The 22670-nt window shown below is 40.6% G+C and overlaps 1 protein-coding gene across 3 annotated transcripts in view; it reads left to right on the top strand.

The window, feature by feature from the left end:
* Ints2 (integrator complex subunit 2) overlaps positions 1-22670 on the top strand; it is a 47446-nt gene that overhangs the window by 15540 nt on the left and 9236 nt on the right. For all 3 annotated transcript variants that reach the window (XM_087573072.1, XM_087573071.1, NM_001100630.2), the window contains exons 10-19: positions 3460-3531; positions 3625-3739; positions 5431-5499; positions 7158-7292; positions 8503-8679; positions 9605-9713; positions 12367-12471; positions 14845-15009; positions 16425-16626; positions 19782-19907. In XM_087573072.1, coding sequence (XP_087429198.1) covers positions 3460-3531; positions 3625-3739; positions 5431-5499; positions 7158-7292; positions 8503-8679; positions 9605-9713; positions 12367-12471; positions 14845-15009; positions 16425-16626; positions 19782-19907 — 1275 coding nt within the window. The remainder of the gene's footprint in view (positions 1-3459; positions 3532-3624; positions 3740-5430; positions 5500-7157; positions 7293-8502; positions 8680-9604; positions 9714-12366; positions 12472-14844; positions 15010-16424; positions 16627-19781; positions 19908-22670) is intronic.

Here is a 22670-nt window from a genome sequence, read left to right as displayed (position 1 = left end):
TCTTGGTGTTCTGTGTAGTAATAATTCAACTCCAAACTGCAGAACTAAATCTTGCTGATTGTGGTGACTCATGCCTCTAATCCCAAGTCACAGGAGACCAAAACAAGAGGACTGCCGTGTGTTTGAGGCCAGCCTAGACTACGTAGTCCCAGATCCAGGTGTGGTGGTACACAGTTTTGAGACTTATATAAGGACATTGGAAGAAGGAAGGGTCTCAAAATACCAACAAGAAAACCACTGACACACAAAACCCAACAACACAGAAACAAGCTGCGGCTGAATGTCCTCTGGATCCGGTCTGACTCAGTACAGTCTGTTGGTCTGATCTGTTTCCTAAGTCTTGCCCACAGCAGCGTTGTCTGCTCCAGTCTTGGCTGGGTTCCTTTGTACCTAGTGTTCTACAGCTGTACACAGGCATAGATTTTCGTTTTGCATCTTTAGAAAGCAGTCATGTGGGAGGTAAATTCTTCAGAGCAGGGGTGGATTTCTGAAAATGCGTCCATTTTGACATTTGGCAAATGGTTTAATGGCATGTAGAATTCTAAGCAGGGAATAATTTCTTTTGAGGATTTTGAAAGTGTGTGTCTGTTCCGTTGTCTCCTAACTTCTTGCTTTGTTGTCAGTGTCTGAAGTCATTCCAGTTCCTTGTCCCTTTGTGTGGCTTCTTCTCAGTCTTTCTGGCTGGCCTGGAATTTACTGCAGTACTTTGGCACAGCCTTCCAGTGCTGGGTTTCACAAGCATTGCTGCTCTGTCACTGGAGGCACCCAGTGGGTCCTTTCCAACTGGAAACCAGTGCCCTTTAGTTGAAGGAGATGTCCCTGCACTGCTGTGTTGCTAGTGTCTTCCCCTGGGGTCTCCGTGTCTCAGCCTCCTGTGTGAATCTTTCAGAAGCAACCAACTGTTGGATATTCTTTTTTTTTTTTTTTTGGTTCTTTTTTTCGGAGCTGGGGACCGAACCCAGGGCCTTGCGCTTCCTAGGCAAGCGCTCTACCACTGAGCTAAATCCCCAACCCCTGGATATTCTTATCTCATACTTTTCTCTGTGCTTTGCTCTTCTTTTTGAAAACTACCATAAAACACTTTGGTGTAGCTTGGCGATCTTAGCATTTTAGCAGTTAATCCCGCCATCACCACAATCCCTTACAGGTGTTTTCGCTGTCTGCTCTCAGGCTCTGTCTTCACTGCAGGCTTAGTTCCTGAGAGCTCTCTTTTTGTTCTTTATTCCTTTATTCACTTAATTCCTTGTTGTTGGTTTTTTGATTTTTGTAGAGAATCTTGTCTGGAACTTGCTGTGTTGTTAAGATTGTCCTTTAACTCCTGGTTTCCTCCCAATATTTAGATTGTTTGCTGACTGATTCCTGATACTGGACTTTCCTTGTTATAGTAGCCCTTGATTCCTTGAAGGCTGCTGATTTTCTCTAAGGCTTTTTGTTAAGGAGCTTTTATTGCATTTATTTATTTTGTGTGTACATGTATACGTGTGTGGGCACGCATGTGCCATGCATGTGCGTAGGGTTCTTGGAACAACTTGTGGGAGTCAATTCTTCCCTCACACAGGTCCCAGGGGTCAAACTCATGTGGGTTTTTCGTTTTTGTTTTTGTTTTTCAACCATCTGAGCCTTTCCACCAACCTAGAAACGTGTTTTGTTCAGGAAAGTATGTGAGTCAAATCAAGTACAAGTGGTGGTAGCTGTGTGCTTCAGGCGTTTTCCCCGGGCCCTTTGTAACAGTTACCTCATTCCACTGAGGAGCCGGGTGTTTGGTGGGAGGACTACAGCTCAGACAGTTAGGTTTCAAAACACACCATCCGGGGTTGGGGATTTAGCTCAGCGGTAGAGCGCTTGCCTAGGAAGCTCAAGGCCCTGGGTTCGGTCCCCAGCTCCGAAAAAAAGAACCAAAAAAAAAAAAAAAAAAAAACACCATCCATACCCGCAGAGGCGGATCCCACTGGCTCTGGCCGGCCTCCAGGCATGGCCCATACAGCACTGTCTTGCCTTAGTGGAGTGACTGAGGGATAGTTGAGCAGTGTTATGTATAGAAATGAATGGCCTTTTAAACGTTCTTAGCTTGGAGTAGTGAGAGAAGCACACTGTTCAGTTGTTCTCTGTTTTACTTGCAGAGAGGTGGAAGAGAGCTGTGACATTTGTGTACAAGCCAAAGTCAGAGTGCCATTTAATTTTAAGTATGATGATTGTTCTAAAGATGTTATTACTGCCGTTGGGTTAGTGAGGTGACTGAGTGGGTAAAGACACTGGCCACCGAGCCTGACACCAAGTTGTCTTCTGACCTCTACACACGTGTCCTGCTGTACATACCCACACAAAATAAGTAAATAATAAATGGAAAAAAAACTTAAAGTTATTACCGTTATTTTTATAGCCATTTTAAATATGCTGAGCTCATATTCTTAGTTTTTGTGATTAGTAATAATTTCTGACTAAAATTTAAAATTCTACCAAAAATATTTTCATAAATTAAATTTGAATTAAAAGATACATTAATTTGTTAGATTTTAGAACTTGGTTTCTGACTTTTTGATGCTCAAGGAATTTTTTTTGTTTGTTTATTTTTGTTCTTTTGAGACAGGGTCTTACCATGTAGACCAGGCTAGTCTTGAATTCACAGAGATCTGCCTTCCTCTCTCTCTCAAGAGCTGGGATTAAAGGCTGAACTACCAAATTTGATGCTTATGTTTTAACATTTGATTTTTAAAACATTTTCCTATAGGAAGTAACTGGCTAGTTTTTAATATAGTTCTTTCAACATTTTAATCCCAGAGACCTTTGTTTTTCCAAGGAATAAGAGGGAATGTCACTCTATACAAATATATAGTTACTGAGAATTGAGGAGTTGGCTGGAGAGACGGCTCAGTGGTTAAGAGCACTGACTGCTCTTCCAGAGGTCCTGAGTTCAATTCCCAGCAACCACATGGTGGCTCACAACCATCTGTAATGAGATCTGATGCCCTCTTCTGGTGTGTCTGAAGACAGCCACAGTGTACTCACGTATATAAAATAAAAGTTAAAAAAAAAAAAAAAGGAATCGAGGTTTTGACAGTTCAGGTCGATGAAGCCAAAGCCACCATCTTTGAGTTCTAGAATTATTCATCTCGTTTATAATTAATGGTCCAATTCAGCAAACCGTTCATTTGAGCTGGTATTTCAAAATAGAGAAGAAAATGAAACTCCTATGAAAAATAATTTCAGGGCTGGAGAGATGGCTCAGGGGTAAATAACACTTTGTGCTCTTGCAGAAGACCTGGGTTCAGTTCCCAGCACCAACAGTGGCTCAGAACCACTGGTTCCAGGGGATCTGAGGGCACCAGGCATGCACATGGTGCAAACAGGCAGAATCCTTGTACATGTAAAAAGAGTAAATAAATCTTTGGAAGTCGGAAAGATTCTTTCGGATTGTTCCCATCACTGCTCTGGCTTACGTGTGGCATGTGCTTTCTGCAGCACGCCGGAGCAGGAGCAGCTGATGGTCGTGTGGCTCAGCTGGATGATCAAAGAAGAAGCCTACTTCGAGAGGTAAGGCCAGCAGCCATTTGTGTCTCTTAGCTGACAAGGCTTTTCTTATTTATTCCCTCCTTGAAATTCATAGTTTTTCTTCTGTTTTAACAGTACATCAGGTGTCTCGGCATCTTTTGGGGAGATGTTGTTATTGGTGGCCATGTATTTCCACAGCAACCAGCTTAGTGCTATCATTGACTTAGTCTGCTCCACTTTGGGGATGAAGGTAATTGTTAATTATCTTTTTCTGAAAGAAAGTGTGTCTAAGCTACTTACATAATTAACTATATACATATAATTAGTGTATTTATGATCTTTTATAGTCTAAAATAAATACATCGTGTTCATTAAAGTAGTTTCAGTTGTTTGCTAGTTTGAAATTTTATTCAGGAATTCCTAGAAAAATAGGAATTACATTTATTCAAAATCTGTGTGGACATATGTACATGTGTGCAGTTGTCCACAGAATCCAGAAGAGGGAGGGGAGCCTCAGGGGCTAGAGTTCAAGTGACCTGATATGGATGTTAGGAACCAAGTGAGTGTCTTCTGCAAGAGCAGTCCACTGCCCAGCCATTTTTTCAGTCTTCTTTCTTGTTGTTAGGCTGGCCTGGAACCCATGCTAGTCTCAATGGTTTTTTTTTTTTTTTTTTTTTTATCTCCTATGTAGATTTTCTAATTTATTCTGAAGCTTAGATGTATAAACTCATATAAATGTACACACAGGCAGTCCACATCTGTATCCTCATACACTTGTCAGTCTATTTAAGATAAAACTGTGGCAAGCAGTTATTACTAAGTAAGTGCGACTTTGCCAAGTGTTTGTGAATTCTTTCAGATTATTTTTTGTAGAGATATTTCCAGTTTCACTGTTCACATTAAATACAGCAGAGCCCTTGGTTTCTTAAAATCCTACTATGCCTAGAGAGCCCCATTTTTTGTAACTTTTTAAAAAAATTTATTTATGTATTTATTTATCAAGACAAAGTCTCCCTATATAACCTTGGCTATCCTGGAACTTGGTATGTAGACCAGGCTGACCTTAAACCCATAGCAATCTGTCTGCCTCTGCCACCTGAGAGCTGGGATTAAAGGCGCATGCCACCATGCCTGGCCTGCAGATTTGATTGGTGAAGAATGGGCACTCTTTTTTCTATTTTTTTGACTATTAATAAAACTAGTTCTGCTTTTTTTTGTTTGTTTGCTTTTGTTTCTTTTAGACAAGGCCTTGCTGTGTAGTCTAGAGTGGCTCGAAGTTTTACGTGGTCCCCTGACTTTTCACAGGAGTGCTGGGTTGTACGTGTGAGCCATCACCCAGCTTACCAGGGTTTACTCTGGTTTACTTATGGCCTTCTGCTTCACGGGAAGTCTTTCCTTCTCAGTACCAAAGAACAAGCATAGGGCTCCTCTTACACTAGGCAGCACCCTTCCACTGGGCCACATACGGTTCGGTTCTGCATTGGCTTTAAGTTCGTCCATTCGAGGTATAATTTGGTGTGTAGTGTCATGTGTATAACTAAGTGCATATGTGTGTATGAAATATGTATGTTTTTGTCTCTATTTATTAGATAAACCTTTTCTACCCACTAACTTAAGATGCCAGTAGTTAGTACAATTTATTAAGTAATTTTAAAGTATGTTTTATCTTTATTTTTGACAAGTTCTCAGTATATTGCCCAGGTTGCTCCTGGTGCCTGAGACACAGGCATGCGCATGTGTGCACCGCTTTTACGTGTATGTTTTACATTGGTTCTGCTTCTGTGAATTTTAATGTCAGGCTTGAGAGGTCACTTATGAGAGAAAAATTCAACTTTTCAACATCAATATTGTGCATTATTTCCATATTGGGTAATAAATTCATGAAAGTCAGTGTACATCATACAGTTTTACATGCTACTGGAATTCTTTTAACAATTTTAGATCGTGATTAAGCCAAGCTCCTTGAGCAGGATGAAGACCATCTTCACACAGGAGATCTTTACAGAGCAGGTACTGCCTTCTGTCCTTAGCTCCTCACTGAATTACTTAAGAGAGTGAAGTAGTCTTCCTTCATCACTTTCAGTGTGGAATGGTAATGTATTTCCGCATTGTACTCTCTGTGACTAATTCATTTATCTCATTACAAAACAGTATACTTGAGTTTATAGACTCTTGAAGCCCTGGTTAAGTTTTTAGGTTGTAAAGTATTTGCAGTTAAATTACAAACTAGCCTCTGGTTCCTTATTCTTTTGTTTACATTTATTTGGCTTTAGTACCCTTGTCTCTGGGTGAATCTAAGATTATTTTCCTTTTTAGTAAAGTGATCCTAAAAGTAAAAATTAATTCTCAAATTCATTTGCCAATTCATATATATCTCCTCTCTGTATCTCCGGCTGCACTGGAATAATATATAGACAAATGTGTAAATTCTCTGAACTTTCTGTAGTCCTGTTTCAGCCTCTTTAGTGCTGGCCCAGCTCAGACAACTACTAGAAAAAAATTTAGCAACCACAGCCACCCTTCAAGACAAGTAAGAGCGTAGTCTTTTATTTTATATATGTAAAAATAGATTTGAAAGGTAGAGAGACCTTATCTAGAGCCAATTAACACAAATAATACATTTTACATTTTTAGCACTTCTCATGTGTGTTTGTTTACTTATTATTTTTATTGTAGTTTTTTTTTGGTGGTGGTGGCAGAAATAGGCCTTTGTATGTTGCACTGCTGCTGTACCACTGAGCTACCTCAAGCTCTTCACTGTATCTGTGTAAAAGTAGCAGAAATTATTACCACTTCCTAGGTATATACTGCTCGCTTGCTCCCTCCCTCCCTCCCTCCTTCCCTCCCTTCCTCCCTCCCTTCCTCCCCCCCTCCCTTCCTCCCCCCTCTCTCTTTCTTTCTCTCTCTCTTTCTTTCTCTCTCTCTCTCTCTCTCTCTCTCTCTTTCTTTCTTTCTTTCTTTCTTTCTTTCTTTCTTTCTTTCTTTCTTTCAGTGTACTGAGGATTGAACTCGGGAATTTGCACATGCTAGACAAGCATCTTAACCCGAGTTATATTTCTAGCCTTAGTGGGTAAAGTCTCACTAAGCTGTTCAAGGTGGCTTTGAACTTGTGAATCTCGTGCTTCATCCTTTCTTGTAGCTGAGACTACAGATGAGTGTTACCACACCTAATTTACTTGTCACTTAGACATCATAAAAATGTTCAGGCACAAGTCTGCAACCCTAACACACTGGACAAAGAGATAGAAGGAGCAGGAGTTCAGGGTCATCCTTAGCAATATAGCGTTTAAAGCCCGCCTGATCCACATGAGACCTTGTCTTACCTAAAACTTGTACCAGTTGATTCTCATTATTCATCCTCATGGGCTACATTTAAGTGTTGATGGTCTATTTATGTTGGTAGTCTATACACTATATCTTTTATCAAGCTAATTTCCCATCTGTTATGTGTTTTTTTTTCCTCTATTTATTTTATTCAAAAGAGTACACTTTTGCTGTCTTCAGACACACCTGAAGAGGGCATCAGATCTCACTACAGATGGTTGTGAGCCACCATGTGGTTGTTGGGAATTGAACTCAGGACCTTTGGAAGAGCAGTCAGTGCTCCTAACCACTGAGCCATCTCTCCAGCCCTTGTTATGTGTTTTAATGCTATTTTTCCATTTCAGGTTGTCACAGCCCATGCAGTGCGAGTTCCTGTCACCAGCAACCTGAGTGCCAATATTACTGGGTTTTTGCCCATTCATTGTATTTACCAACTTCTCAGGAGTCGATCGTTTACCAAGCACAAAGTGTCAATAAAAGTATGACTTCACATTTAGATTTTAAGCTGTAACTCAGTTCTCTGTCACTAGTTCTTGGTTTGTTTACTGTAGTCTTTCCTGTGGTTTGTATATGTGTGGATGCCAGCATCCACATGGCAGCTCCCAACTGTGTATAACTCCAAGATCGGACACCATCACAAAGATACGTGCAGGCAGAATACCAGTGAGCATAAACAAACAAACAGGAGGCCCAACTTCACATTTTTAAAGCAGTATTATAACTTTTTTTTACAAAATGTATGTTTCCACTTAAATTCTCAAGTAGCATGTTTTTATATTTTTGTTGGATACAAAATGTATCTAATGACCCCGAGCTGGTCTGGAACTTGCTTTGTAGCTGAGGCTCCCCTTGAGTTCTTGGTGGTCTGCTCTCCCTCCACGTGCTATGTGATAGGTGTGCACTAATATGTCTGGCTCATTCTCCAAATTTCACTGTTGTTTACCAGCTCTGCTGTTGCTTTTTGCAAATTGGTCACCAACAGAGTCAGTGCCTAACTTAGGTTTTCAGTCTTTTGTATTCGGTTATATCACAGAGTAGAAGGTTTCCTAATGAGAAGTCTGAAGTACAATAGAAAAATGGTTTTGAACCTTTTATGAATGCCTTTATACTTGAAAGGAGCAATGAGCAGTTTATATGTGGCGTCTTGTCAGGGGCCCTTGCTTTGACGATTGAGTGACAGTATTGATTTTGAGCCGCGTTGCATCTTTGGCTTCTTTTGTGCTTGTATTGAGTACCACAGCCATGGATTGAGAGTCCAGATGCACACCTCATGGTTTTGCATGTCTTCTACCCACCAGTAGGTAAGTGGTGGTCCCATGTTAGTTCTTTTCTAGTCCACTTTCTTAATCACCCCTGCTACAGTCGTCCTCTGCTGACAGAGAGCGAGCTCTGCGTATAGTCAGAGTAGGGAATGTTGAAACACATAGACCCACAGCCAGGCTGCTCTCCATCTTAGACGTGCGTGTCTCTCCGTAGATGGTGTTCCTGGCTAAATTATAGACTAATTAGGAAAAGAGGTGGTATATTTTAGCTCCCAAAACTACTGGTGAGTACATTGATCTGAGAAACATGCAAAGCTACATGTGTGGTTAAAACTACACGTGTTAAGGCTGCGCGTGTTAAAGCTGCATGTACTTCCACAGCGTTGATCCTTTTTAATTGTCCTGATTTAATGCCTTTTTCTTGTAGGACTGGATTTATAGACAGCTGTGTGAAACTTCCACTCCACTGCACCCGCAGCTGCTTCCTCTGATTGATGTGTACATAAACTCTATACTTACTCCTGCATCTAAATCTAACCCTGAAGCCACAAACCAGCCGGTCACTGAGCAGGAGATACTCAACATCTTCCAGGAAGTCATCGGGGTAAATAAAACACTGGTTCTTTTACACCTGTCACGTCTCTGGCTTGGTCCATCTTTTCTTCCTTAGAAGCCTTATAGGTAATTCTGATTTCAAAATAAGATTAATATATAGGTATACACATTTGCACATATGCACACATAGAGATTAAATTTTATTAGCTTACTAATAAAAATTATATAATAATATTAGTTCCAAGTAGTTTATCAAACAATACTTTTTGAAGAATTATATATGTATAAATTTTTAAAAATTATTTATCACATATATATATATTTTTTTTTTCTAAATACATAGTTTTTGAGACTGTCTCTCTCAAACTCATCATCTTGCTGACTCAACTTCCTGAATAAGGGAATAACTGGCTTGCCCCACCGTGGGCAGCAGAAGGAGTTGTTTGTTAAGGTTTAATGGGTACCTTGAAGATAGGTATTTGCTAAAGGACTGTGGGGTATTTCAAAACTTCCAATGTGGTGGTGTTTAGTTTCCTGGAAATTGAAGATGCACCTGGATTCAATTAAGGAAAGTTTAATGAAAATCTTTTTCCCTATTTTGTTAGGAAAAAGTTGTAGTTTGTGTAGACATGGTGCACAATATGCAGGATCTTCTTTGTGAACTGTTTCTTCATAGTAATTTCAGATAGCAGTTGGATTCTTGTAAGTCTTTCAGAAGCAGCCTGGTGGGAGTACTGTTGAAAAGTAGTAGCTGAAGTCTTGTGACATTCCCTGTCATCTTAAAGTTGAGGAAAGGATGTTTCCTTTTGTCTGTCATGTATCCCTTCAAGGTTCAGTGAAACACGAAGCTGTCTCAGTCTGCTGTGAACCCAGCAGTCCTCTTCTCAGTCTGGCTGTGCTTGGCGCAGCAGCACTGGACAGTGTGTTTTATGCTCTTGCTGTTCAGAATTTTAACAGTTTCTGTATCACCTCAGGGTGACAGCGTCCGCCTTAACCAGCGCTTCAGCATCACAGCGCAGCTTCTGGTGCTCTATTATATCCTGTCCTACGAGGAAGCTCTCCTGGCAAACACAAAGACGTTAGGTAAGTTGCACAGAGCTGAGCCTGTCCAGTAGCTTCTTGACAGTGGGTCAGACCCATCCATGGAAATCCAATGAAGAGGCAGCAGTGAGATGCTAGGGACTTTTTTAGGCTAGATTTCAGATGACTTGTATTGTATCACAGGACTAAGACACTCCTTTAGTGTTTATTTTAGTGAATCAAATTTGAGAGAGAGGAAGGTTAACTTAGAGGCTTTGAACAGTGGCATAGGGGCAGAACGGTTAGTTGAAATAAGAACCTAGAGGACCAGGTTAGGTTTGTGGGAGATCAGCTGTCCCGCTTTGGGTATGTAGACATCCGTTCTTTGACGCGGCGACAGTGAAGAGGCAGCTGTGTATCTAGTAGATACCTGGATTGAATATTTTTGCATATATGTGGTACTTAAAATTATGACATTAGATAGGTTCCCAGCAATGGAGTGTAGATGAAATCCAGGAGACAGGTTCCAGATGCCAAAGGAGGTTTCAGCGTGGACTTAGTGAGTTCTGCTGTCTGCGCTCTGTTGGGTGATCCTGAGTGAGGAAGTAAAATGAGGACTGGGGTTCAGCCAAGGGCTCCACAGAGCATGGTGAAGACCTGTTTGCTGTAGAAGGGTAGGATGAGGACCAAGTGTAATAAACTCAGAAGGTGACTGGAGGACCCCGTGCTGTAGACCACGCGAAGAGACTGCTTTGGGGAGTTGCCAAGGGAGAGAGAGTGAATAAGATGGGACAAACCTTTAGAATTACTTGTGTGTGTGTGTGTGAGTGCCTGTGTCTGTAAGCACACCACAGGTCCGCTGTTCCCTGCTCTTCTGGAATGAAGAGTACAGGCGGCTGTGAGTCATGGATGTGGGTGCCAGTGCTGTCACCCACCCAGCCCTCTCTCCAGCCCTAACTTTCTACGATGGAAAGGATACGAGTTATTCCCGAGTTATTCCGTTGCTGTTGAGAGGAATGTCCTGCAGAGGGGTTGTTGAAGCCAGCCAGTCTCCACGGTTACGTCCTCGAGGAATGGCAAGAGATAATGAGAAGACTTTTCCTGGCAAAACTCCCCTGGTTAGGGGGTTTTCTCTGGTCTAGTTTTTGTCTTCCAGGGATGTAAAGAACTTCATGCCAGTGTTGAGAGGTTTTTGTCTGTAGCCAAAAGATTATTTGCCTCAAATATGTTCTTACCTGTGATACTGTGTTGTAAGCTCAGCGCTCCGTGTTTGGTTTAATTCTTACAAACATTAGTAGCCACCTACTAGATACAGAAGCTCAGATAGGAACTCTGAAATCTGCGGTAGAATCAAGTATTGGAATGTTGTAGCTATTAAGATACATGCGTGTATTCATTTCTTTATTTAAACTGCTATGCACATGTGTCTGTTAATGTGCAGGATATGTATATTGATTCTAGTTAAGTGCTCATTTAAACATATTTTAGAGGTAAAAATTGTACATACTTATAGGCTACTATTGATTTAAATATCTATCTTAAAGAAGATGCATAGTAAATAAAGAATAGGTTTCTGTGTACTTACTACTTAGTTAAAACGTGAATATTCCTTGTATATTTCAAATATTTATACATAAAACACTGTGCTACTAGCTGGGCAGAGCGCTGCACACTCGATTCTAAATTACCTCAAAACAAACTACTTTCCTAGTATAAAAAGTTCCAGACATACATTTTTATTTGTTTTTTTGTTTTTGAGGCAGAGTCTCTTGTAGAGGCTGGTCTTGAACCCTCTGTCCAGCTGAAGTTTGCCTGAACTCCTGATCCCCTTGCCTCCCCCTCCCAAGTGAGTGCTTGGGATACAGGTGCGAGCCTCCGTGCCTGGCAGTCTCACTCCTCGGCAGCTAAGAGTACTTGGGGTGGTGCTTAACTCATGCCCCAGCCGCATGTCACTCAAAGCAATTGTCACTGTTTTCTACTCTGTCCTGTTATGTATAAAATACCCTTTTTGGTCACCAATGGAACACGATCCACTGTTTGATTGTCTGGGACTTGGTAAACTGGTGCTCAGGTACCGCCATGGCCACCCGGTTAGGCAACTTCACGTGGCTAGGATTACTGTTGTGTGCCGCCATACCCAGCCTTATATATGTCTGTTCTTAAACTTGTTTAATGATTTAATTTTATTTTATGTACATTGATGTTTTACCTGCATGTGTGTCTGTGTGAGGGTGTCAGATCTTCTGGAGCTAGAGTTAGAGACCGTTGTGAGCCATCATGTGGGTGCTGGTCATTGAACCCCAGTCCTCTGGAAGGGTAAGCAGCCAGTGGTCTTGATAGCTGAACCATTTCTCCAGCCCCCTTTTCTCACCCCCTGGTGTTCTGTAATTTACATTAGGATCTTTAAGTCTGTCTGTGTTCATGACTCCTCAGACTTCCTAGATAGATGTGGAAAAAGTCTCCACTGAGGTTTTTCAGTGAATTCCGCTGTGCACTAAAACCTGCCATGATTTTGTTCCAATTCAGGGCATTTTCTAGGTCTTGCCTTTGTATTTCCTTAATAGTCATTATTTTGGTAGTTAATTTCTGTCTGTTATACTTTGATATATCGAGTGAATTAAAAGTACTTTCACAGTGTCTTTATTCCCATTTGCCTTGAAAGTTAAGATTTGTTTCTGAAGTTCTTTTGTTTTGCACTTTTTGTCTTTGCTGACAGCATCCATGCAGAGGAAGCCCAAGTCGTATTCTTCTTCTCTAATGGATCAGATTCCTATCAAGTTTCTCATTCGGCAGGCTCAAGGACTACAGCAGGAGTTGGGAGGTATTTGGGTTTTTCTTTTGTCTTTACCAAATTTTACTGATATGAAATAGTTACTGCTTATGTTATAATTTACAGTAAGTATTCGTTGTTATAAATGTAAACAATTGAAGACTGAAAATGCTTTTCGTTCTCTCGCTAAATTCACTACCTCATTACCCACAGATCACCACCCCTAGAAAACCCCAGTTGTTTTTAGTTTGACATTCATTTTAATTTTAAGTCATTTCTTTTCATATAGAGGGAACCAAGTATGATGGCTGATGTTTGAGTGCTGGGTACAGCTTGGCGGTAGATGGCCTGCCTGGCATGTGTGATGGTCATTCCCAGTACCACACACGACACAGGGATGCCCACCCGTGGATACTTCTAATTCTTTTCATCTTATTAGGTTATTTGGATATAACCCTATTGTAAGCTTCAATATGTCAAGTTCAAAATGCATTTGAGGTCAGGTATGGTGGCTTAGCCTTTAATCACAGCCCTTGACAGGCTGAGGCCGTCTGATCTATATATAGTAAGACCCAGGACAGCCAGAGCTACAAAGTAAGACCCTGTCTCATAAACAGAACAAAACAAAACAAAAACATAAGATTATTTGCCCCCTCTGAGCTAGAGAATACTGATGGTCAGCAGTGCAGGGCACCTCAGCATGGTGCCTGTTTTCCTTCACCGCTGTCTGGCTGGGTCGCTATGAGCTGCCCAAGGCTGCTGCCTGGCATAGCAGAAGAGTCTGTCTCATATCGTAGCCTTGAAACGACCTCAGAGTCTAGCCTACCATATGTACGTCACATCCAACTGTCTAAGGCCACAGACTCTCTTTGACCTAGAGAACAAACCTAGAGAGCATGTGGTTGAAACTAATAGAAGCTTACATAATGTTTTAAAATGGTGGATGATATTATATACTAACCTCCTTTTTCATATGTTTCTTTTTCCATTGAGATTTGCACTCAGGGCCATATGTGAATTAAGCTAATACTGTACCACTGAGCTATATCTTCAGGCCTATGCTTCTGCTGAGACATCAGCCCATGTAGGTCCACTTTATCATTTGAAACCGTTCCATAATATTCCATGATATGCTAATATGTATATAATAGTCCGGTTGTAAATATTGGTAAATAGACCTGTGCGAGTTTTAGAAACTTGATGTTTCTTTTTTTTTTTTTTTTTTTGGTTCTTTTTTTCGGAGCTGGGGACCGAACCCAGGGCCTTGCGCTTCCTAGGTAAGCGCTCTACCACTGAGCTAAATCCCCAGCCCCCAACTTGATGTTTCTTAATAGCCACCTTTCATGTTTCAGCGTGGTTTTCCTCTGTCTTTGAAATAATGATTTTTCCTCTTTCTTTGCCGTGATTTGTTTGGAAGAGGAACATGAGCCTTCGTTGGACATGGTTAGCCAGATGGCTACATTTATAGTAGCTTTACATAGTCTGTTTCTTAAAAAAAAAAAGATAACAGTATTTGGCAGCACTGGCCAATTAACATGTTTTACTTAAAAGAGTATAATATGTAGATTGGTTTGCACTTCTCTGTGTCTGTTGGGAGTAGTTTTAGTTATACATATGTTTGAAGTTCAGTAGCACTTTGATTGCTGCAGTGCCTTTTTAAATGTAGAAACATCAGTTTTAAGCAGTCTTGATGGTCAGGCGTGGTGGCACGTGAAAATCTTAGCCCTTGAGAAGCTTTTTTTTCTTTCCTGGACTCGTGAAAGATTGCCGTGTTACGGCTTTCATGACGTTCGTCAAACAGTGGGGCGGAGTGGAGGTAAGCCGGGCAGGAATTGCCGCACGGAGCCATTCCTGACTGACATACTGCGAATTTGTTTTCTCCTTCGGGACTTTTATTTAAAATGCTACACACATTTTTTTTTTCTTAAATTAAAAAAATTTTTTTGACTACTGGTATTGAACTTAGCCCCCCCCCCCCCCCCCCAATGAGGCAAGTTATCTGTGACTGATCTAAACCCTCAGTCTTTGTTTCGAGGTAATATCTCACTAAGTTGTGCCGGCTGGCCCTGAGCTCAGTGTATAGATGAAGCAAGACCTTGAATTTAGGATTGTACAGCCTTAACTTTCTGAAAAGCTTGGATTCTACACCAGGCCTGGCTAGAACTTCCTAAAATGTGGTAGACACTTGCAGAAGTGGGTGTGGCTAGAGCTGTGGGCTACAGTCTAGCTGGCGCATGGCGTCTTCACTATGCATGTACAGCAGTTTCTTCAGCTCCTGGTGCTAGAGGGTGGACCAGTGAGATGAGAAATACCGTTTGTCACTCCTCTGTTCCTTATGACTCCTGGCTTATGCTAAAGTAAGGAGTGGGGAAGATTCTTATTTGAGAACTGAGAGTCCAGTTAACTTCCTGTTTTGATTTTTAGGGCTGCATTCAGCTTTACTCCGTCTTCTAGCAACTAATTACCCCCATTTGTGTATCGTGGATGACTGGATCTGTGAGGAGGAGATCACAGGGACGGATGCTCTGTTAAGGCGAATGCTCCTGACTAGTAATGCCAAAACCCACTCTCCGAAACAGCTGCAGGAAGGTACAGTGGCCGCCCCTTCTCCCTCCCACTACTGCTGTACAGAGGGGCTGGGCTGACTGGAATCCTGTATTGTAAGCAGGTGTTTGGTGGTGCTTTTAACTATTTCCTTGTTATGCTGGAAATTTAGTTGACATGTTTCTAGCATTTTTGTATACTGTGTTATATCATTAAAAAGATTTAGAAAATTCCCAAACTGGTTAGAAATAAATACAGTAGAACAAGGTAGTGTACTTGATATTAATGGGTAATGTTCCAGATTAGTATCCCCAAATACAAATAGTGTGGGTTACATATTAACATTGCACTAGCTGTATTAAAAGTTTCAGTTCATAAACCTTCTGAATACAATTGTACAATCAGTGTAAAGATTGTTGTTGAACAATCTTTGTTGTTGCTCTTGAATTCCTTATCTGTTAGTTCTAAGTCTTTCTCTCTTTTTCCTTTGGAGTTGCAGACTGAACTCTGGGCCTTTTGTGCATTCTGGGCCAGTGCTCTGCTACTCAGTGCTACCCTCAGTTCTTGAGGTCATTGTCTTTCTGTTTTCTCTACACAATTGAGAATTGTGAGCCACTTGTCTTTGACATGTGGATTTGAACCCAGATACAAAGAGACATGCTGTTCTTACCAGCTTTGGCTAGTTTTTCCACGTTTCTTTCAGGTTCTGTTGCTTTTCCAGGGTGTATTACATGCATGACTGTTTCCCTTGAAGTAGCTGGTTGGTCATGAATGGCTAGGTATAGATAGATACAGTGTTGTTCATGGTGGCAACAAAAATAATTAGTTTTCCCATTTGTTTTTTATTTTATGCTCGCTAGCCAGATGTAATTAGTGACCACTCTAGTGGAGAGATAATTCTAGATATTTAATAACAGCAGTCTGCTGGATGCTCATCACCTATAATGGAACACCTAGAGGAAAGTATCAAGGAGTTTGAAACTTCTAAATTAATAAGCTGCAGAAGTAGTTCCCCCAAAAAATGAGGTTAGCCGGTGGTGTGGCACTAATAGGATTTTTAAAATGAACTTTATGAATAACTTCTCTACTTTTATGGATTTTTCATTTTTTTTTTACATTCTAATTTATTTATTTAGTATGTGTTTGTGTGGGGTCTTCCATATGTCACACTGCACATATAGAAGTCAGAGGACAGCTTGAGGGGCTGTCCTTCTTATGTGTGCAGGGATGGAACTCAGGTTGTCAGGCTTCACTTGCCCTAACCCCCTGCGCCATCTCATCTGCCTACTGTGAAGTTTTCTGATGGCTCTAATATTAGCTTTAATGAAAATGTAGCTGTGAGTGGAAGTTTTACTTTAACACCATTGCTTTATTTGGCCTCTACTTTTAAGAAAGTAGTATTTATTTCTAGTTGGTAAACATTACAGAATTTAGGAATGATTGCAAAATTTTGTTTTTAGCATTTTCAGCTGTCCCTGTAAGTCACACACAAGTGATGCAGATTATGGAGCACTTGACTCTACTTTCTGCCAGTGAGCTTATACCATATGCAGAAGTTTTAACGTCCAATATGAATCAGCTTCTGAATTCTGGTGTTCCACGGAGAATTCTTCAAACTGTCAACAAGTTATGGATGGTTCTTAATACTGTGATGCCAAGAAGGTAAATTCTGTCTACTGCTGTATGGACTGGAGACGTGTATAGTTTTGATGATACACAGGGAACATAGTTGTCAGAAATATATTCCCAAGACCACTCTCATCAATGGTTTTTTAGTCTGTAACAATAAGATCCCTTTCTGAAGATGAGTAATTAAAGATACTACATTGGGGTGCTGTGGCTCTTTAATCTCAGCATGGATTTTGGAGGAAGAACAAGCAGAGCTAAGTTTGCAGATGACTGGTCTGGATAGTAAGACTTATCTCATAAAAAAATTGTGATATTTTAAAGAAAAGAGTATACTTTAAGAAATAAAAACTATTGGGGGCTGGAGAGATGGCTCAGGCGGTTAAGAGCACCGACTGCTCTTCCAGAGGTCCTGAGTTCAATTCCCAGCAACCACATGGTGGCTCACAACCATCTGTAATGGGATCTGGTGCCCTCTTCTGGTGTGTCTGAAGATAACTACAGTGTACTGCCATACATGAAATAAATAAATTAATTAAAAAAAAGAAATAAAAACTATTAACAATTTGAGAAAGTGTTTGAAGGTGTTTTCCTCTGCATAGTTATTTGTGGCTAACTGGTTTGGATCCTTGTGTCTTACTTACATCACTGCTGTTATTCCAAATTCTGTTGTACCCTGAGCCCTTTGGGCTGGCTTTAAAACCCCGATCCCCAGGCTGCAGTCTATGCAGTTAAATCTGAGTGTGCGCAGCGGGATCCAAGCCTCAGGTTTAAAGACAGACCCTTCTGGTGCAGCAGGGTTTGGAGAACAGGGTGTGCTCTCCTTGTGGTTACGAGTTGCTGGCTCAGAGATTCTGTCAGTACAGCCAGGCCAGTCTGCAGACCAGAACACTGGTCTGACTCCCTGAGAGCTTGGATGAGCAGTTCTGGGAACTGGGGATCGTTCTTCTTCCTAAATTCAAGTTTTTTGTTGTTGTTGGTTTTATTTTGTTTGAGAGTTTGTTTTGGTTTTTCAAGACAGGGTTTCTCTGTGTGGCCCTGGCTGTCTTGGAACTCACTCTGTAGACCAGGCTGGTCTTGAACTCAGAGATCCATTTGCCTTTGCCTCCCAAGTGCTGGGATGAAAGGCCTGCACCACCACCAACTGTCCTAAATTTAAGTTTTACTTTACATTAAATTAATAAATAAACGTAATCTAAGATATACTTCACACTTTTCTATTTTAGAGTCTGGCTACCCACAGAAAACTATTATTCAGCTTAAAAACAATTCTAGCATTTACACTTGCTTCTTTATAGCCTATAGGAGTAGGCTTATAACAAGTATGGCTTCTTGATTTTCTAATGTAGACATGGTTTGTGAAGTTTAGCAGTCTGACTTGCTTTCTTCCTGTGACGCTTCTTTCCCTTTATTTTCTAATATAGTTTTATCTTTTAGCTAAAGCAATATTTAGTGTTCATCTTTTTTTTTTTTTTTTCGGAGCTGGGGACCGAACCCAGGGCCTTGCGCTTGCTAGGCAAGCGCTCTACCACTGAGCTAAATCCCCAACCCCTTAGTGTTCATCTTATGATTATGTATTTACAGTTGAACTGTGCAGTATATTAAAATATTGGCTCCCCCTCTCTTCCCCCTCACGCTTTTTTTGTGCTGGGGAATCACTCAGGCTGTGATCCTGCTAGTCAAGTATGCTGCCTGAACTCCACTTCACGATGGCTTTTTCCTCACACATGAGTACCATTCCCCACACTTGGCATTGCCACAGTACTTACCTTGCTTCCCCTTGCTATGCTATCAATAACCAATAAATCGTTCATCCTAAGTTCTTTATTAAGACTGGGCTTACTTAATAGGGATTACAACCGAAACTACCGGTAATATGATTTTCATAGGGACATCTCTTTCAGAGCTTTCAACCTAATTTTCCCCCGGGACATTCTAGTTGTCCTAGAATTTCTGTTGTCTCTCTGCTTTGCTGGGATTCCTTTTTTTTTTCTTTTTTAAAAAATTTATTTACTTATTATCTATAAGTACACTGTCACTGACTTCAGACACACCAGAAGAGGGCATCAGACCTCATTACAGATGGTTGTGAGCCACCAGGTGGTTGCTGGGAATTGAACTCAGGACCTCTGGGAGAGCAGTCAGTGTTCTTAACCACTGAGCCATCTCTCCTGCCTGTTTTCTTTCTTGGTTTCTGTGCACATAGAGCACACACTGCAACACTCCCTGAGAAAGGCTGAGTGGGGCTGGAGGAGGCTCCAGTGTTATGTGCGTGACTTTGGAGCTTGCTTTCTTCTCACATGTGGTCGCTGTTTTGCTGTTTTGTGTGCTTCATAAATTTGAGTACAGCGTTCTAACATAGACTTCCCACTGGCTGTTAGTAATCTGGTGTATTAACGTTTTCCAGCCCTTTGTTTTCGTCACTCATCATAGGCTTTCTCCTTTGTGTTCTGTAATTTAATAATGATGTGCTTTGATGTGGATCTTTTTTTCTTTCATAGAGTTGGATACTTAATTGATTTGTTTGTTTGTTTGCTTGCTTTTTTAATTCTGGTGAGCAGTGTCTTGATTTTTAGAACCTTTTATGTGCAGTTTTGTGTTGGTATGTGCATGTGAATAAAGGTGTCTGAAGAGGCCAGAGATACTGGATCTTTCGTGGTTAGAGTGACATGTGGTTGTGAGCCACCTGACCTAGGTTCTGGGAACTGAATTCCTGTCCTCTGAAAGAGCAACAAATACGCTTAACTTCTGAACCATCTCTCCAGCTTACAAAAACTACTCATCGTGGTACATTCTTGTGATCTCAGCACTTGCAAGGGGGATGTAGGAGAAATCAGAAGTCAGGTCATCCTTAGTTAGACAGTGAGTTTGAGGTCAGCCTGAACTACAGGAGAGCCTTTCTCAGAATCAGTAATGAAAAGAAACTCCAAAGTGTTTGTGTGTGTGTGTGTGTGTGTGTGTGTGTGTGTGTATATGTATATATATATGTATATATATATGTATATATATATATGTGTGTATATATATATATATATATATATATATATATATATATATATATATAATCTGCTTTCCTTATTTTTCTTTTCCTTTTCCTTTTACCTTAAAAATAACATTTTTTTATTTAGGCCCAAACAGCTGCAGGTGTCAGTTATACCATAGCTAATATGAATATGTTGTTTCCTCATCAGGCTGTGGGTAATGACGGTTAATGCACTCCAACCTTCCATAAAGTTTATACGACAACAGAAATATACCCAGAATGATTTGATGATAGATCCTCTCATTGTCTTGAGGTGTGACCGAAGGGTCCACAGGTAAGTTATTTAAATTCATTTGTTTTAATAAAGTTGTACTTTGGAGAATCAAAATAAATTGAAGAAAATCATTTTAATATCTTATTGCTGTTAAAAATATATAGGTAATATAATTTATGCAGCTTATTTTCTAGCTGCATATATTCATAAATTATAGTCATGTAATATTTAGCATGTGGCTAATGAAATCTGGCTTTAGAGAAAAGGAGTTCTTGGCTTTGGTAGGCACCAGTAGTGACCCTCTGGCTCTTAAAATCAAGAACAGGAAACAATATGACCATTTCTGCTAGTTCATTAAAAAGGTTTTGCTTTTTTGTGTTGAAACAAGTATCACAGTACAGCTAAAGGTGACCTGAACTCCTAATTTTCTTGCCTCAGTCATCTTAGTGTTGGGGTTATAGGTGTGTATCACCATATACAGCTTGAAAAAATGATCTTAAAACACTGATTCGTTGTAAGCCATCACGTACTTTAAAACCCTTTGGTAGCAGTTGTCATGCTAGCTTCCCTGATTCCACATGTGTCTCTAACTTTTAGCTAATTATTTTGAAATGCCTTTAACTCAAAAGGCAGAATTTAATTGGCTCAGAAATAAATATTTGAATTTCAAATTGTCATGATCGGTAATCTTAAAGGTAAATAAGTTGATCATCATCTTTAATGATCATCATCTACATGGAGAGAGAAGATAGACGTATGATAGTACTGTGGTCCTATGCAGAGGAACGATGGCGCTCAATGAATTTTTGTTGTTGTTTTGTTTGTTTTTTTGAGGTGGGATTTCACTATATGTATAGCTCCTGCTGCCATGGAACTCACTCTGTAGACCAGGCTGTCTTCAGACTTACAGAGAATCACCTGTCTCTGCCTCCAAAGAGCTGAGATTGAAAACATGTGTCAGGTGGGCAGGAGAGAGGGACCAGTTGTTAAGAGTACTGGCTGCTCTTCCAGAGGACTCAGACTCAATTCCCAGCCCCAGTGGCTCACAGCCACCTATGACTTCAGTTCCAAGGTCTCTGGCCTCTGAGGACAGTGCATATATGTAGTACACAGACCTGCATTCAGACCATACACCCACATACATGAAATAAAAATGAAGGTTAAAAAAAAGCCTGGTGGTGGCGCACACCTTTAATTTTAGCAGTCTGCAGGAAGAGGCTGTTGGATTTCTGAGTTTGAGACCAGTCTGGTCTACTGAGTGAGTCCCAGGACAGCCAGGGCTACACAGAAAAACAAAAGAAAACATACATACATACATACATACATACATACATACATACATACATACATAAAAAATAGTGGTGGAGTACTGGAGAGATGGCTCAGAAGTTAAGACTACTTGTTGCTCATGTAGAGGACACAGAGGTTTGTTTCCCAGGATCTACATGGTGTCTCCCAACCAGGTAGTGTTACGTGATGGCCTCGAATTCTAGCACTTTGTAAGTCTAAGCAGGTAGATCAGGAGTTTAGGGTCATTGTCACCATCTATGTAAGTGTGAGGCCAGTCCGGGCTAGAAGGAATCTCCGTCTATAAAACAAAACAAAAATGAGCTGGTAAGATGGCTGAACGGCATAGATGCCTGCTGCCAAGATGAATCTCATTTCTCATGGTAGAAGTGACACACATGTACTCAAAACATAAATATAAATACACGTGTGTAACCTGAATGACTAATCTCATTTCTCATGGTAGAAGTGACACACATGTACTCAAACATAAATATAGATACACGTATGTAACCTGAATGACTAATCTCATTTCTCATGGTAGAAGTGACACACATGTACTCAACATCAATACAGATACACGTGTGTAACCTGAATGAGTAATCTCATTTCTCATGGTAGAAGTGACACACATGTACACAAACATAAATACAAATACACATGTGTGTAACCTGAATGAGTAAATAAAAACATGAACAAGAGTGACCTCCACCAGCTCAGAGAACCACCGCCAGTGATTAGACAGCGTAATGATGGTGCTAGAGAGACAAGGGAAGCTGTGTGCCTTGGTCTTGGCCACGCTGAGCTTGAGTAGTTGCGGACAGTCCCGAGCTCATGATACTTTCCTGTGCCTCTGGAGGGCTAGGATTACAGAAGGATACCTGCATGCCCTACTCTCATGGAAAGTATTTTGAAAAGAATCTTCGGATCAGAGGGTTAAATTTTGAGAATTGTGTGCTTTTTGACTGAGAAAATAAGTTAGACTTAGAGAGCCTTGATTGTTAGGCAAGATAGATTAAATCCCTGCTGTGCGGACCAGAATTCTAATCCCAGAACTCATGTGAAAACCAGGTGTGGTGGCAGACTTTAAACCCACTATGGTGAGGGTCAGGGAAGGGTAGATCCCTGGTTATCATTGGCCACCCAGTGTGGTAGATTGATGAACTGGGGTTCAGTGAGACACTGTCTCAAAAAACAAGAGGTGGAGAATAATTGAAGAAAGACACCTTACATTAACCTTTGCCTCTACATGTATGAGCACATGCATGCACATGCACTCTCAGTAGCATGTGTCCACACCTACATAACAAATACATATAACACACTAAATTTATAAAAAAGGGATCAACCATGCATATATATTTATGCAACTGTTATCTTACAGTTGATGGCATTCTCAAAGTGATAAAACCTAAAAAAACAATCCAAATATACTTTGCTAAGATGAAGATTTCATAGGAAATAAGAATCATCAGAATAAACAACTTGGTAGCTGATGTATGTAAACCTCATGAAGCTGCTTCTTTCGTGCTACAT

Source organism: Rattus norvegicus, chromosome 10, assembly GCF_021556685.1.
Source record: "Rattus norvegicus strain SHRSP/BbbUtx chromosome 10, alternate assembly SHRSP_T2T, whole genome shotgun sequence".
Classification (NCBI taxonomy): domain Eukaryota; kingdom Metazoa; phylum Chordata; class Mammalia; order Rodentia; family Muridae; genus Rattus; species Rattus norvegicus.
The sequence above is the reverse complement of the archived record's forward strand: the minus strand, read 5'-3'. Positions and strand labels throughout refer to the sequence as shown.